The sequence below is a fragment of the Sinocyclocheilus anshuiensis genome, unplaced genomic scaffold (assembly GCF_001515605.1).
Source record: "Sinocyclocheilus anshuiensis isolate Anshui unplaced genomic scaffold, SAMN03320099.WGS_v1.1 scaffold263, whole genome shotgun sequence".
Lineage (NCBI taxonomy): Eukaryota > Metazoa > Chordata > Actinopteri > Cypriniformes > Cyprinidae > Sinocyclocheilus > Sinocyclocheilus anshuiensis.
Window position 1 is genome coordinate 480,663 of NW_015549593.1, and position 17,163 is coordinate 497,825.

Below are 17,163 nucleotides of genomic sequence, written 5' to 3' on the forward strand. Positions count from 1 at the left end.
TCTGAGGAAGAGGATTTCAGCCTGAAAGCTCAAAGCCATAAAATGTTTCAACTAACAAATGCATAAATTATACCCAAAACAAAAACAACACAGTGCCAAACACCCAGTAGTGATTGTATCGCTCATGTTTGAACAGAGTTGCATCATTGGGGACAGGGTTGAAAAGCACCAAGCTAGAGAAACTATGTGAAATGTACAACTACAAAACTCTAAATCTTCTTCAGAAGCAAACTGTTAAATAAATCATTGCAGCTGAGTGAAGCAGATTAAAAGAGGATGTTTCGCCCATTTGCTTGAACCATTTTTCTTTGGCAGGAGTGAGCAGAGCTTCCTTTTTGCCCACTGACGTCAGAAAAAGCAAGCTGCCATAGAAATGACCATTTATTCATGAGAACTGAACTCTATTGTCTCATTTCATCATTTTATCATGCAAAACACCAGATATAGCCAAGCACAATAAACATCAGAGACTACAGGGCTTTTTACAGCTTTTAAAAGACAGAGCACAAACGGAGAAAAGAGATAATAAAAATGCACATTTCACAGAGATACAATTGAAAACACTAGAAGGGTGAATCTCACAAAAACATGCTTAGGTCGCATTTCGCCCCAGAAGCAAAGGAAAAAAAAAGAAAATTGTATGTTGTATAAAAAAACAATTAAGCCTATTTTTCATAACATTAACATTTCATAACATAAAAAGATATATTCTTTTTGATCATTACACACATTTACGCACCATTTTCTCTTTAGCTTAGTTTTTGAGTTTTATAGGGGGAAAATCTCTATTACTCTCAGTGATGATTTTCATTCTTTAAAAAAAATAATTAATTTAAATTAATTAATTTTATAAAGTAAATAAAAAAAACACTATACTATAATACAATTTTAATTTTAGATAGTACAAGAAATGTAACTATTTAATTATAAATAAATATAAATTAGTGGTGTCAAAGTTAGCGCGTTAACGCAGGCGATAAATTTTTTCAGTTTAACGCGTTAAAAATATTTAACGCAATTAACGCAGGGGCGGGGCTAGGGTTGGCCACCCCACTCACAACTGCTGCTTCTGTTACATTTTTACTCTTGACAAGAAGTGCATTTATTCAGTCGCAGAACGACTGAGAACGGGAGACGTTTCAGACGTGCGCTCCACTTCACTTCAGCGCCAGGCACGAGTCAAACTAGTGCGGAAACGGTACTGTGCTCGCAGCGCGTGCGCTTCAATTGCACGCACAAAGGCGTCGGCGCGCGCTATAGCCTGTATCCTTTCATATCAAGGCCCGAAATAAACTACGTGTATGCAATGCCGTGGTCAATTAAGTCATGAAGTTACCAAAAAGGCGATTAAAGCTGCCTTAAAACTGTGCATACATGTAATATATTTTATATGAGTCACATAAGAGCATGTCTCTGAAATGGTTTTCAAAACTGTTCTGGAGCAGCCCAGCACTGTCTCACTCATCTAACACACCCGATTTAACTCGTAAGCTCATCAATAGAGACTTTAAGACCTGAAGTGGGTCAGAAAAGGTAAAAAGAGTTGAGAGAAAATACGATGCGTGTCAGATCTGCGTCACGTTCCGCAGCGGCAGCTCTTAAAGAAATAGCAGCCAAAACAACCTAATAACCAGCTGCTGTGATGTCTGTTAATCAAAGGACAAAGAAAAAAAAAGAGGAAAAAATAAATTTTATAGCTTTAAGGATTCATCTATATTTAATTTAGAATTTAGTGTTTGATAACTTCAATTTCAATTTCTGTATATTTCTGCTGAAGGGCACAGGTAAATATGACATTTATTATAATGGGTTTATGTGAAGATTGTTTTAAGTTGACTTAAATTAGAAGTTAATTTTTAAAGTCTAATAAATGCTAAAATTGATAGCTCTCAATTATACTTTAATGTTGAATGGCTATAGTCAATGCTTAAATATTAGGGGGTGGGGGAACAGTTTTATAGCGAAATCAGTATTGGTATCATTGATACTGGCCTTCAGTCATAAAAAAGATGCCATTAAACAAATATTAAAAAATATACTGTCTTTATGTTGTTTGTACATTAATTTGAAGATTGAATGTGAAATTATTGCAATATAAAAGTATATTTAAAAACTTTAATGTTAGGTGGGATTAATAGCAATTAATTTTAAAAAAACGTGCGATTAATTCGTTTTTTTTTTTTATCGACTGACAGCACTAATATAAATATATATGAAGAAAAAAATATATATATGCAATTTTTTAAATGAGAATAAGATGATTTTTGCATTGCGGTAATGATAATTAGGTGGGTAAGCTTTATTTAAAAACAAAATCTATATTTTAATGAACTGCCTGTGAAGCGCTGTATAATTATTTCGTTATTTTGATTTTGGGCTGAAATATCATCTTTACATATTCTTCACAGGAATACTGATATTTACTCTGCATTGCCTGCGGCTATGTATATAAACTGAGTTTAACTGTGATTAAAGAATGAATTAAGGAAAGAAACTGAAAAAGAGAGTCAGAAAGAAAGGGCTGAGTGATTTTCGATGATAGCACGCATGCAGCTGGCAGGCGGTGAGGAATTGAAAAGTTTGCGAGGGTAGTCCAATAATGTGCGCAAGGCTGCAGGGAAAAGGGTTAAGAGGTTAGAGACACACAGAAGCTCTAGTGAGTAAATGTGCTTCCTCCCCTCACCCCATGTACACTGCCTAAAAATACAGCCCAATGAGCAGAGCCATTACTCCTGTCAGCAGCTGAGAGCAGCCCAGTCATGGCCAACATTCAGCTTGCACATTCCTAACCCAGTTATGAAGCATGCTGATCATTCATTAATCTATGAAAACACACATACTAATTATTACACATGGCAAGGATGTATATATAGCATTACATTTGCCCTGACCAGCTTCCACAACTTCAATCATTACATGCTTCAGCTGTTAGCTTAGCTTAAACACGCACACAAACAGCTCCAGTACAGTCTGTGAAATCCTAGAGATACTAACACTTGAGTATGGCTGACCATTTTGATTATCCAAGTTATTCCTGTCAATGGCTAGAAACTCCCTGAAGGTCAAACATGTGTTGTGCATTTCCAGTAGCTTTGTTCCAAATGCTAGTGAGTTGGCTAACAGTATTTTTAGACACTCCTAAGCTAAGGTTTTTCTAAGTAGTGGGTAGCAAAATTTTGCTCCCTTAGATGCCTTGGTTTGGCCAATTTTGGAACCCAGCCACACTACAATAAAAAGTACATAGTAGGGGTGGGCAATATGACCAAAATCTTACATCACGATATGAATAATTTTATTGAAATGAACCAGAAGTCTCGAGCACCGTCTTCATGTGCGCGCACCTCTCTGACAGTCTTTCAGATGGCACGTGCATATAGCAAAATGAGTTCTCATTCGCTGATGATTGCATTTCAACGGATTAAAATCACTTGTTTTTAAACCACAATGCTTACTAGGGATGTGACGAGATCTCGTGGCACGAGATCTCGCGAGAACGTAACGATATCCTCAAGTAGACCTTTCAGATATATCTGCATTATACTGGCTCCTTCACAAGTGGTGGTATGTAAGATATTTTATGTTACATCAGGCAAGTGGCCGCATGATAAGTCATAAAAACAGAATTCACAGTTTAACGCTGAATGTCTCAGAATGTCAAATTTTGAATGAATTAATCAAAAGTAGGTCATTACACTTAAATCAGATCACGATATGGACTAGTATCTGTAAATATTAAGCCGCAAAAGTCTATTTAAATTTGAATCCTGCATGTTCTGCCTGTCTCTGTTAATGAATGGCGCAGATGCGCGGTTTCATTTACTACACACACACTGAAGCGCGCGTGACACTCGCAGTGATTTCAGCATCTGCCGTCTCACTAAATGAGGACGTAAACGCATGAACAACATCTCCAGAACTGCTCTGAGAGTCACTTCATGAACATTTTAGCGTTTGATTTGAGTAAAACTAGCATCATATCACATACACAGAACTGTAAAGGCAACCCGTCAAAATAAAAGTCCGGTTTGATTTGAAGACATTGTGCCTATACTAACTATCCCTCAGCCTTGCCGCGCCCCCCAGTTTGGCAACCACTTCTTTATTCTTTTAAATTGATACATTAATCTTGTTTATTCTTTTTTTTTTATTAAAGTGGAAATCAGTTTACTAAATAATGTAAACTTGACTGACTGCTTCACTCCCACTTTAAAGGGATATTTATGTTGTTTATTATTTATTTTTATTTATACTATTTATAATTTTTCTGCAATTACTTGCCTGTCAGTTGAGTTTGTGGCAAAACATTTTGCAGTGTTTACATGTTGTTTATTACTGCATAAAAAGATGTTTAATTTCATAAAGTACAAGTTGATTTCAAAATGTTTTTCAGTTGAATAAAATACTATTTTCCCTAAATATTTCATCATTGAGGATGTCTCTAAAAAAAGTAAAAAAATCTCGTCTCGTCTCGTTCTCGTGAACCCAGTCTCGTGTCTCGTCTCGTCTCGTGACACCCCTATTAAATATGCGTGCAAACGATACGTTTTTGTGAACACGTAGCACAGCAACATCTCATGAGCATGTAACCATGATAAAGAAAATAGTGCAAAATCTCTGCCGGTTGACAAATTTCAACCGGTTAATTGTGTCTACTGGTATATCGCCCACCCCTAGTACAGAGCACACAAATATTAAGTGAAACAGTCCAATATTACAGGGGAAGTAAGTCATTTTTACAACACTAACAGCACCAAACAGACTAGCAAAAATAACAACTGTTTTTAAACTTTTTCAAACACTCCATTTCTATTTCCATTTGACGAAAATACCGGTGCACTAGTGTTTGCACTACATCTTTAAAATTGGACTATTTCATATGACTTTTCCCCCAAACTAGTTAGGTAAATGCAATCCCCATCCCACAGTCTGTTCTAAATATTTCATTGGTCATGTCAATCACAATGCTGCTTGCTTAAATAATGTTAAAACAAATACTAACCGCTTTCCATAACCTACACCCAGCATGCTAACCTTAGTATGCATTTAACTGGTTTAAGGAAAAACGTTACCATTTCACCCAAAATTTGTGTGCTATGAACTATGTCTGCACTTAATAGTGTATTGCTTTATTAGCTTAGAGGTAATGTAAAACTCATTTGTGATCATTAATCAGGTCTCTCTTTTCAGGCAGGAAGCTTCATTTGTGGACTACACACCTCACTATATTTTGGAATAGAGCTGTTGTTATCTGTTTTTGCCAGACCTTACTTCTGACCTTAGCTTGTCTTTCAAGCATAATCTTGCCTGATAGAGACAAAGGGTTGAAGGGTGTTTTAGAGCAGATCTTGGTGTGGGAATTTCAGGATGTCAGGAAAGATCAGATGCAAAGGTCACCGCTCCCTGACACACAAAAACACACACACAAACACTGTTTCTGTCCCTAAAAGATGCTAACAGTTCTGTTTCACCCTGTTCTAAGAGAAAGGATTAAATTGAGATCAACAGCGCATTTCATTAGGAATATGAAATCCTGCAGTATTAGGGAGAGTAACTCACACGGAACAGTATACATTTTATTACTAGCTTTAGCATCTCAAAGACAGCTACTAAACTCAATTCAGCATAAAGGGTATTTTTTCTTTTGTTCCTTGAACTTTTGATTCATGAAACATTCTTAAAAATGAAAAACTTTTTAACTGCTATTTTCTTGTTATTTTCTAAATTAAGAATACAAGTTACCAATATTTTGTATTCCACAAAAGAAAAATCTTAAGAATCTTTTTTTTCTTAAAGGGGTCATATGATGCGATTTAATTTTTTCCTTTCTCTTTGGAGTGTTCAAAATCCTTTGAGGTGTTTTTCACTGAGTGGGTCTTTGGCAACAACTGTCATACAATATAACAGCAAATAATGTTCCTTAAGAATTTTTCAAGAAGTTTAACTTAAATTAGATACATTCTAATTCTTAAGAAATTTCTTAAATTCTTCCTTAAGATAATTTCATGAATCCAGCCCCTGACCCATAACTGTCACATGACTATACAGTACCTTGAGGTACAAAACCTTTGTTTGCCACAGGTTTGATATAAATGGTGACAATGACTAATTCCAAGTCTGTTAGGAAGTACAGGCCTATTTCTCTACTTCCACAATTTTCCAAAATTCTAGAAAAATTATTTAATAATAGATTAGACAAATTTTTAGATAGACAAATTAATTTCTGACAGTCAAATACGGATTCAGATCAAACAGTTCCACATCAATGGCATTAATTGATTTGATTGAAGAAATTACAAAAGCTAGAGATCATAAGCAATTTGCAGTTGGAGTTTTCATTGACCTTAAAAAAGCTTTTGACACAATTGATCATAATTTATTAATTAATAAACTGGAATGGTTCTGTACTAGGTAGTACTGGACTGGGTCAAAACTTATTTAAGATACAGAAAACAGTTTGTGAAGTTGGGGGAATATTCATCTTTGTGCTTGAGAATTGCTTGTGGCATCCCCCAGGGGTCAGTACTGGGTCCAAAGTTATTTTTGCTTTATATAAATGATATCTGTAAAGTATCAAAAATAGTAAAATTAGTTTTGTTCGCAGATACAAATATTTTATGTTCTAGGGGGACTTTAAAAGAGTTATTAAAGACTATTACTTTAAAAATTAGTAAAATAAAAAGGTGGTTTGATAATAATAAATTATCATTAAATGTTATTTGGAAATAGTAAAAAGAGTACACAAGTTCAGATACAGAACAGATAGATGGTGTGGACATAGAAAGGGTAAATGAAAATAAATTTCTTGGGGTGATAGATGATCAATTCAGTTGGAAATCTCACATAAACCATGTACATAATAAATTGTCTAGAAGTATCTCAGTACTGAATAAGGCAACGCATGTTCTGGACCACAAATCACTCTACATTCTTTACAGTGCATTAATATTACCATATTTAAATGATTGCTCAGAGGTTTGGGGTAATACATATAAAATGTAGATTATCATCATTATCTATGTTGCAAAAAAGAGAAATACGGATAATTCACAAAACTGATTATAGAGATCACACAAATTCACTATTTTTAAAATCAAATATATTAAAATTCATTGATTTGGTTCATTTTCAAACAGCACAAATAATGTATAAAGCAAAAAAGAATTCACTCCCTGGTAATATTCAAAAACTGTTTCTTAATGGAGAAGAGAGATATAATCTAAGGAGAGAGTGTAATTTTAAGCATCTTTATGTTCGTACAACATCAAGAGTGTATTAAGACAAGGATGAGAAGACAGAATCATGAAGTTAATTTGATGATTATTGTTATTGATTATTATTATCAATGCGGAGTGGAGAAGGGGTAGGATTACATAAGCTTATGCTTCTTTTGACTCCTTTTTGGACATGAATAAGGTAAAATTGTTTTGTATTTTGTTGTATTGTTTTGGTTTTGTTTTTACTATATTTATTTTACATGTTCGAAATAAAGTTTCAAATCAAATCAAATCAAATTAAGTCTAACTCTAATAACTAAGTTATTTTTTCACCAACAATTATGGTTATTGTGATGATGGGAATAGGATGCCAGTTTAAAATAATAGCACTTCCATGAGGTCTGTTAGCATGTACAGTAGAGACAGCAAAAAGGATGATGGTGTATTTAAAAGAGCACAGGGATCTCAGAATGGGGTGTTGAGCAACATGCCTGTCCTTAAACAGGTGGCTCTCAGTGTGATGCTCCCCAGCCCACACCAAACACGACTCATGACTCACTGATCCCATATTAAAACTGTTCCTGCTGGTCCACATGTCCATTTGTGCAGCCTCTCAAGACATGCAGTGCATGTGAGCCTATGGAGCAACGCCTGGCGTTGAAAACTCAGCCCACATTGTTAGTCATAATAAGCAACAGCCGAACTGTTAACAATGTGTATTTTGTAATATGTTATGGTCACTGATAAGCCCATGTGATTGTGCTAACTAATGGATGAGACATCAGCTAAATATGTGTGTGTGAGCAGAGCTGGAAGGATAAAGTTTAATTACAATTACAATTAAGAGGACTATAGATACTGACAGTGTTGTGAAGGTTACTTTGGAAATGTAATAGGTTACAGATTACAAGTTACCCTATTTAAAATGTAATAGTAGTGTAACTTTTTCAATTACTTTATTAAAGTAATGTAACTGATTACTTCTGATTACTTTTTGATTACTTTTATAAATTTCTAATGAATGTTTATTTGCAACTGTTAATCATTTTCAAACATTTACACCATGCAAGGTTAACCTTACAGTAGTGCTCAACACTGTCAGCCTTTCAAAAACCTTCATCACTTGAATTAAGATGATCAAATTTGAACACATCCACCACAAAATCAGACTTTAGTACCACCTTTTACTTTGAGATTGATCTGAAGTTCAATGCAGATTTAAAATCATAAGAAATAGTTTACTGATACTGTTTTTGAAACCAAAACTTTGCATAACTACAGGAAACACAGCATATAACAATGGTTTGGAAAAAAATTGTTAATTAAAAAATAATAATAAATAAAAGCATATACATCAACTCAAATACGGTTATCTAATAAGCATGTGTCCTATTCGGTGTACTAAACTCTTGAAACATTGGTGTCTCTTTGTATATGATATGACGATAATTTTCTCAAAATAAGTAAAATGCTCATGAAGTGACTCAGCAGTTCTAGAGCTTATGTGTTTGTGTTCATGTAACTAGTCCATATCGCGTTTTGATTCAAGTGTACTGACCTACTTTCGATTTATTCGTCCAAAATGTGGAATATTCCGTCGCATTAGGCTAGGAATTCCGTTTTTATGACTGGATTCTACGAACCAGTCTGTGTTTTCCGCATCGCGGAAATTATAGGGCCGTATGTCTCAGAGTAATCAGTGCAATTTGGGAAAGAAATAAATTAAGTCTGTATGTGGATGTGTAAATATTAAAATGTAACCCCCTTTGTAATCGTTAACATTTTCATAAGTAACTGTAATTTAATTACACATTTTTTCTTAGTAACTGTAACTGATTACAGTTACTTTTATTTTGTAATTAAATTACGTAACGCCGTTACATGTAACTAGTTACTCCCCAACACTGGATACTGATATCATGGTGGCAGGTGGCAAGGCAGCATTACAAGTCTGTGCCCTACTTAATAATAGGGTGGGCTGGCACACAGATGGACTGGCATTCTGTCAGGTAGCTTCACTATTACACCAGAACAGTGACTGATTTGTGCAGCATAAATCCACTCAGGCATTAAAAGTCCACCAATTAGCGCAGATCCATTAACGTGAGCAATGACGAGTTGGAGAGGATTCAGGCTGATGGCTAAAAAAAAAACCTGCATTTCAAAATGTCATTTAAAAAAAAAAGGATCTCAAAAGTGACTCTCCAAGCAAATCCAAAACTGCATTGCTAGAATTGCTTTGGAAAACTAAAAAATCAGTTTCAAAGACCCAATAATAATTCAGTATACTATTCAGATTAAATATGTTTTTAAACAATGTTTTTAGTCAAATTAGTTATTAATTGGGACGCACGAATATTAAAATTCTGGCTGATACGGATAAGCTGATAATCATTTTCAATTTCAAATTAAAAATGTACACAATTTTATCTAAACAAAAACAAAAGTTTGTAATTTTAAAATGCTAGAAATTAATTTAGATATCACAACATTATAATGTACAGTATAAAAAAATTAATATTCAGGAGTTTTCAAACATTAAAAAGCTAGATGATGGTAAATGTAAAAATAGGGGAAATGGTTATGAATAATTCAACCTAAATATATATATATATACAGTGGTGTGAAAAAGTGTTGGTCCCCTTCCTGATTTCTTATTTTTTTGCATGTTTGTCACACTTTAATGTTTATATAATACGATACATTTTAATATATTCCACTATATTGTGCATCCCTATTATTAACATATGACGTCTGACATTTCATGTACAGATTCAGACAGGACTTGGTTGTCTCTGATTGATTTAATTCTGTTTTTAAATTGGATGGGCTGTCACCAGTGTTTGAACCACCATCCATTTTACACAGAAAGCTGGTTAAAAAGGTCTAAATCCAAGGACAATACTGTAACTATAACTTTCTCGTCGTGCTGACTGACAGCTTTAGTTATGGCTTTTAATGAAAGGTCAAAAAAATGAGAAGTTGTGAGGGGAAAAAATAATAATAATATCCCACAAAATACAGACATTGCCATCCGGATGGAATTTGATTTCTCAGAGGACCCCTGAGTTATCTGAAAAACGGTAGGTAATTTTCTCTGTAATTTGCACCGAGGTTGTGAAAGAAAATCACAGATGTGTTTGATTCAGTTGAGAATAAAATTACGAATTCACATCTGTGAAACACGCATTTACCCAGCCTCCTGCGGGAAAACTTGTCCAGTCTGAATAAGGTTCATGAATGCAAAAACACAGTCCTGTAGGAAGCATACTATATTATAAATCAGGGATAAGTAAGAGTTTGGAAGGGGCTCACCAGTGAGGTTGGTACGGGCACTGTAGGAGCCCAGGTAGCGGCTGTCGGTGTTGGGAGTGTAGCACTCATACATGCCCTGGTCGGTGGCCTGGAGCTTGGTGATGTGCAGCAAGACAGAGTCTCCGCCCAGCCTCTCAATGTAGATCTCCTTGCTGTTGACGCGCTGGGCGTACAAGGCGTAGGCGTAGTTGTGCTGGGACGTGCTCACAATACGGATCTCTCGATCGGGAGCGGTGTAAAGGTACATGGACCATTCAAAGTCTTGCTCCACCCCTTCCTTGTAGCCAGTCACATTACACCAGATGGTGATGTGAGAGCCTTCCGTTCGAATCAAGGGCCCCGGCTGAACTGTGACCTGCCGCTGGGCAGAGCATGAGCCCACTGTAAGAAAGACAGAATGAGGGGTTAGTAGTGGTCAAAAATGTGAGGATATTCAATATAAACATCTTAATATTTAGATTTTTTACTTAAATGATTTAAAATGGTGTTTTTATCAGGTGAACCATCATTACCAGTCAAAAGGTATTTCCCAATAATCTAGCTAGAATCTTGATAAAATGTCCACTCCTGCCTGATAAGAAAACCTTCGAGCTTTTGAGTGCTTGAAATTTGTGTGTGTGTGTGTGTGTGTGTGTGTGTGTGTAGTTTGCAGTGTGTGAAGAGCCGTCGGCTCTTCAAGAAATCAAGAGGCCTTCAGCCAAGAGACCCATTACACACTAAACACAGCCACTCAATAGAATCACCCTTTAAGAAACACACTGTGTGTCTGCTGCACTGTAAATGCTACAATTAACAAACAAATAAAGGTCAAAATGCCAGCAAATCATAATGAGTTTATGTAAACACACTCAGCTCAAGTCTCACATATAAAAATAAACCCACTTACCAAGGGATGTGCCTAAACAGAAACAGACCTAAGACCTAAATTAAGTGTTCATTAGGTATGTTTGGATTGGGAAACGATGTGGAAAATAATGCTGTCAAATTGGACAGATTATGAAATGTAAAATCTTCTCTCCATGCAAGCAGATAAAGAAATTAGTCGACTGATTACTGAAACTAAAGATGGTCTCATTTATGAAAAAAAAAAAAAAATAGCACCCTTAGGAAACAAGCAATACACAGGACTGAAGACAAATCACATTATAAAGTTTTAACAGCATTTTGGTGCAGATGAGTGACTGGTAGCAAAATATGAATAGCAGATGCGGAACATTCACTAGAAAAGGTAATCTGGACATTTTAACTCAATTTAATGGGTTTCATGTGTGAAAGTGGCAATTATTTATCTTTGTGTGTGTCTGAAGTTGTCATTTTCCTGTTAAATTATGGTATGCTAGGTTTATATTCTTGAATATTTGGAGAATATATCTGGAAAATGCACATTTGCTCATGATGATTTGTATATTATATTCCATTCATTCATAGTTAAATGACTCTGTTAAAGGCCTTATTTACCTGTAAATACATGACTTGTTTAACGTATAAATATTTGAATATAATAATAATAAAAATAAGCACCTACATGTACATTGGCAACAAAAAAACTGTCTCTGACAGTTTAAACATTTAAAAATGTTGGCATTATTAGAGAACTGTTGGTAGTTCAAGTTTATATTTCTATATATATGTTAACATTATATGACATGAAATACAGTCCTACGTTTTAAAATATACAGGGATCAACATGCCATCTCATAATACCGGAAACATTATCACATTTTTTTTACAGTGATTTTCTAGCAAACACGGCTGCCTTTTTTTTTTAACTGTGAATTTAACAGGATTTTTATTAGTGTGTAAAGTATCCATTTACTACCAGATTTTTCTATGTATTTAAGCCACCACGGGATACACAAGTGGCATTATTTGCTTTACTTAGAAGTTTTACAGAATCTGCATCTTTAAGACTGTGACAACAACTCTGTGAGAATGACGAGTGCTTTGTACAGAATGAATGGTATTAACCGATAAACTAACGTCAACCTAGCCTGTCCAAGCTTGACAAAAACATAGGATAAAGGAAGACAAGTGTGAACAGTTGGAGTTGAGAAACAGGGAGAAAGTAATTCCTCAGATGTCATTGTCCAATCTGTAACAGAAAAAAAGACGCAGCCCATCTGCTGGCGTGTCGCGTCTGGTGCGGATCTGTGACAATGAGTGAGCGTGTGTGGATGAACGCTCCCCACGCCTCAGAAGAGACATCAGTGATTTAATTACTTCTAAATATGCACACGCATATGCATCTCTGGGCCATCCCGTAGTGAACTGAAAGTGTTTTTCATCACTTTCTTTAGACTGTGTCCTTCCCTCTTGTAACCCCTGTACACCCACACACGCCTGTGCTTTCCTCATGCCAGCTGCCTACACACAGACACTCCAAAAAAACACCACTGAAACAGCATCCTATTGCTATGTCAGGAAACAGCTCTATAGAACAGCAGCAGGCAGTTGGGTTATCTTGACTGTGCTACACTATGGCACAACCGTGCACATGGGAATTTACACTTCCCAAGGTGATCTGATGTTTGTCATGCCCTGCGTTTCTCTCTGCCTCCATGACATCCGGCTCTGTAGGAGTACCATGTTTGCGCTCTGCCAACCTGGCTCTCCATAAACACCGTCGTGTGCAGATAAATTGTTTTCTATTCAGTCAGAAATATAGCTGAACAACAGAGCCAAACTCACAGTCTCACTGAGCTAGGCATGACACCTGGACAACATTGTGTCAAGAATTGCCTACAAAGATGGGTACACTGTAAAAAATGATTGTGATTTTAACAGTAAAAGACTGTAAAAATGCTACAGTAAAAACCTGTTAACTGGTTAACAGTAAGTTTCCATACTATATTCGGTGAATAAATGTAATTACATTTAATGTAATTTTACAGTAAAATACTGTTAAAAATACGGTTTTTGGAAGTGAAAAAGAAAAAGTCATTGTATGATTTACAGTGACAAACCGTAAATTGACACTCCCAGAATTCCCTGCACGACACTTCATATTTTATGTTTTTTTTTTTTGTTGAAATAACATGTTTCTTCTTAGTTTTTTTCTTATCAGTTGTGTACATTAGGGTTTAATCTTACATCTAATGTCGTAAAAATCAATGTTTATTGCATTATTTCAGTATCATGTGTGTTACCATGATGGGGTTTAGTGTTTGTGTGAATGACACTGTGCACCTTCTATATATAAGAACTGCCCTCCTCAGCTCGTAGAAAAGCTGTTTGTGATGAGCTTTGGTTCATCATGTGACTTTCTCATCACCACCAGTTTTTGGTGGTTATCAGTGCATTACAATGGTTCAAAACAGATTTTAGTACTTCAATATGTTGGTATATTAACATTAGACAGGCCTCGCCCCCTTTGCTGCCTTTTCCAGAGGGCGAGGTTTATCTGGGTTTGTTACGTCACGAACCCGGGAAGTAATTTCTTGTAGTCCCTACCAGCCGTTTTTGTAGGCATTAAACTGCCAGAATTTTAAAAGACGACATCTCCGTTTGCATTGACCTTTCAGCTTCGTAACTTTGCAGATATTGTTTATGCTCAAACAGCAACATTACACACTAACTAACTTTAAAAAAGTAAAATCGCAATGAACCACCCCTTTAAGTCTGATGCTAGCACCAAGCTGACTGTCTTCCAAGCCTCTGTCTTTTTGTTTTACATTCTAACAGGCCCTTAAAAAAATCACCCTTTTTTGCACTTCATATCTGTGTCACCCTTACTTTTGGTATTCTCATTTCAACCATCTGCCTCATTGAAGATGTGACCCCTGGTCTGTCTGCTGAAGTTTTACTTCACTGTGCCAAAGTCCTCAGAGCCACTGTTCATGTTACTCTGTAAGTCTGAGACTCAGAGACTGGCTGGGAGACATTTCCCCTGAAAACCAGACTTTACCTGTCAACACAGACCACTGCAAGGTGGTACTGACTGTTACGCAGTTCACCATGCACTCCAAGTTTGAGTTTGCTCATACATCTGTTAGACAGATTTAAAGGGATAGTTCACCCATAAATGAAAATGACCCCATGATTTACTCACTCTCAAGCCATCCTAGTAGTGCTGGGCAGTATACCGGTTCATACCGAATACCGGTGTTTATTTTTGTTATGATATTAATTAAAATACCGCAATACCGGTGTATGTTGCTTAAACAACGTTCGGAATGCGACACTGTTTGAAAGGGGTCCCTTTTCACTGTTGCACTGTGGTGAGGGAACAGCTGTATGTGTTACTAAGCGTGAAAGTTCTGAAACTGAAGCTGTAGAACTAATAGAACGTGATGACACAGAAGAACTCATCCACAATATCCACAGTGACCACCACAAATAAATATTCATACTGACAAACCTAGCGACTTTTTGGGATAAACCTTAGCTATGGTTTAGTTGGAAGATTTCGCCAGTGCTGTCCCGCGAACGCGAGGTCTGACTTTCCCGGAGAAGTGTCACCTCTCTCGGCGTCTGTTCTGTGCAGTGAGCGGCAGAGAAGCAGCACATTCCGTTGGCCGCACCGCAGCCGACTCGTCAATAAATGAGTACAAAACAGTTTCCTAGCACCTGTCGCTTACTGATTGTTTGAATTATAAATATGAGCGTAGTTCGTCTGTTAATATCACATGCACTTTTTTGTTTGTTTTTTTTTAGTTTGCTACTTAGACGCAGGCAGTGCGCTGCATGAGACAAAAAAGTAATATAGCCAAAACAACCGCATAGCCGCTCTTTAGTGTAGATGCATGTTGATTTTATCAGACGATGCCGTGATTATAAATGAGAGTGACTCCTGGTTAACATGTATTAAAAGGGGTCGTGTTTAGTCACTATTTAGAGTGGTATTTTTGACAATATTCACTCATCATGACAGTAAAATAGGGCATTCTAAGTCAATATACTGCAATATTTCCTCTCTCAATCAGTAGAAAATATGGTTAACACCCGGTCATGCATGAAAAAAAAAATACCGTCATGTACCGTGAAACCGCTATAATTTTGAAAAATACCGTGATATACATTTTTGGTCATACCGCACAGCACTACATCCTAGGTATATATGACTTTTTTCTTTCAGACAATTCTAATAAGGAGTTATATTAAAAATTGTCCTGGCTCTTCCAAGCTTTATAATGGCAGTGGGCAGGTGTTTCTGTTCAACAGTCCAAAATAATAATAATAAAATAATAACTTTTATTTGTAATGCGCCTTTCTTACACTCAAGGCGCTACAACAGTATAAAACAACAATAAAAGAACAACACTACTCCATAATATCAATCACAATGACAACACAATAACAACAATGACAACAGCAACTGTAAGATTATAACTTAAAAGTAGGGCTGCACGATTAATCGAATGCTATTGTCATGCGTATCTTGTCAGTAAAGCCAGTTCTGTGATTAGTAGTAAATCACCAGCACGTGCTATCAGATGGAGCAGCATTTACTACTCAGAGCCGTAGTTCACTGACAAGCTACGCAAAATCGCGTTCATAATCGCAGATGATTTAATCGCACGATTATGAAATCGAATAAATCGTTCTGAGATTATGAAAGCTGTTTGCGTAGCTTGTCAGTGAACTACGGCTCCGAGTAGTAAATGCTGCTCCATCTGAAAGCACGTGAAAATACCACATTTAATAACATGTTTTTACTCCAAACTCACTTCATAATGTCAGTCGAGTGTTGAAATAAATCCTTCTGTGAGATGATGCGGCTTCTTACACAGAATAAGGCACACAACATATTTCATAGTATTCTAAGCAGTGATAATGGCTATGTCGATTAGCACTGCATTATTATATACTTCATTATAATAAAAATTATAATAAGACGAACTCGGATAAACCATATATTGTCGTAGTCGTGTGTTTATTAGTCATGCTGAATTAATGAAAGCAGTTAAATGTTCTGTTTAGTCAGCAACCGCTATAGGCATTTCCTGCGAGGCATATTTGGAGTTTCAGCACGAGAGTGCCCTCTGGCCTTCGGATGCTGATCACAGAACCGTGCTTCACTGAAAGATACGCATGACAATCGCAGCTTCTGCCTAATGCCTTTGCGATTTAATTTCGATTAATCGTGCAGCCCTAGCTCCGGGGGTGAATAAAGGCCTCCTGTAGCGAATCGATGCATTCTTGTAGGAAACATATCCATATTTAAAACTTTATAAACCGTAATCTCTAGCTTGGTGAGAATATGCTATAGTAAACTAAAACCAACGTTTGTCTCCATATCGAAATCCTCAGACATTTTTCTTTATAAATCCTCATTTTGTACTACATTTTGACTGATGTTTTGTTTTGATCTCTCCTCTCTGCTTCCGCATTCGTCACTTCTCACCGGCGCTACCCATACATTCTAACGTCATTCGCCCGGAACGGCTTCCGCGTATGACAGTTAGTGGAAGCTAAAGATTGCGGTTTATAAAGTTCTAAAAATTGATATATTTCCTACAAAAATGCATTGATTTGATACAGGAGGCCTTTATTCAACCCCAGAGCCGTGAGGCACTTTTTATTAGGGCTGTGCGATTTGGGGAAAAATATAAAATTGCGATTTTTTTTGACAGATATTGCGATTGCAATTTGATTTGCGATTTTAAATTTGCAAAGTCAAGCTACAGCTCAATAT

At 36.3% G+C, this 17,163-nt stretch overlaps 1 protein-coding gene across 1 annotated transcript in view; it reads right to left on the reverse strand.

Annotated features, from left to right (window-relative positions):
* The window catches only part of LOC107658230 (immunoglobulin superfamily member 3-like), a 167,059-nt gene that overhangs the window by 107,612 nt on the left and 42,284 nt on the right, over window positions 1-17,163 (reverse strand). The window contains exon 2 of the mRNA XM_016446694.1: window positions 10,530-10,910. Within this exon, the coding sequence (XP_016302180.1) occupies window positions 10,530-10,910 (381 nt within the window). The remainder of the gene's footprint in view (window positions 1-10,529; window positions 10,911-17,163) is intronic.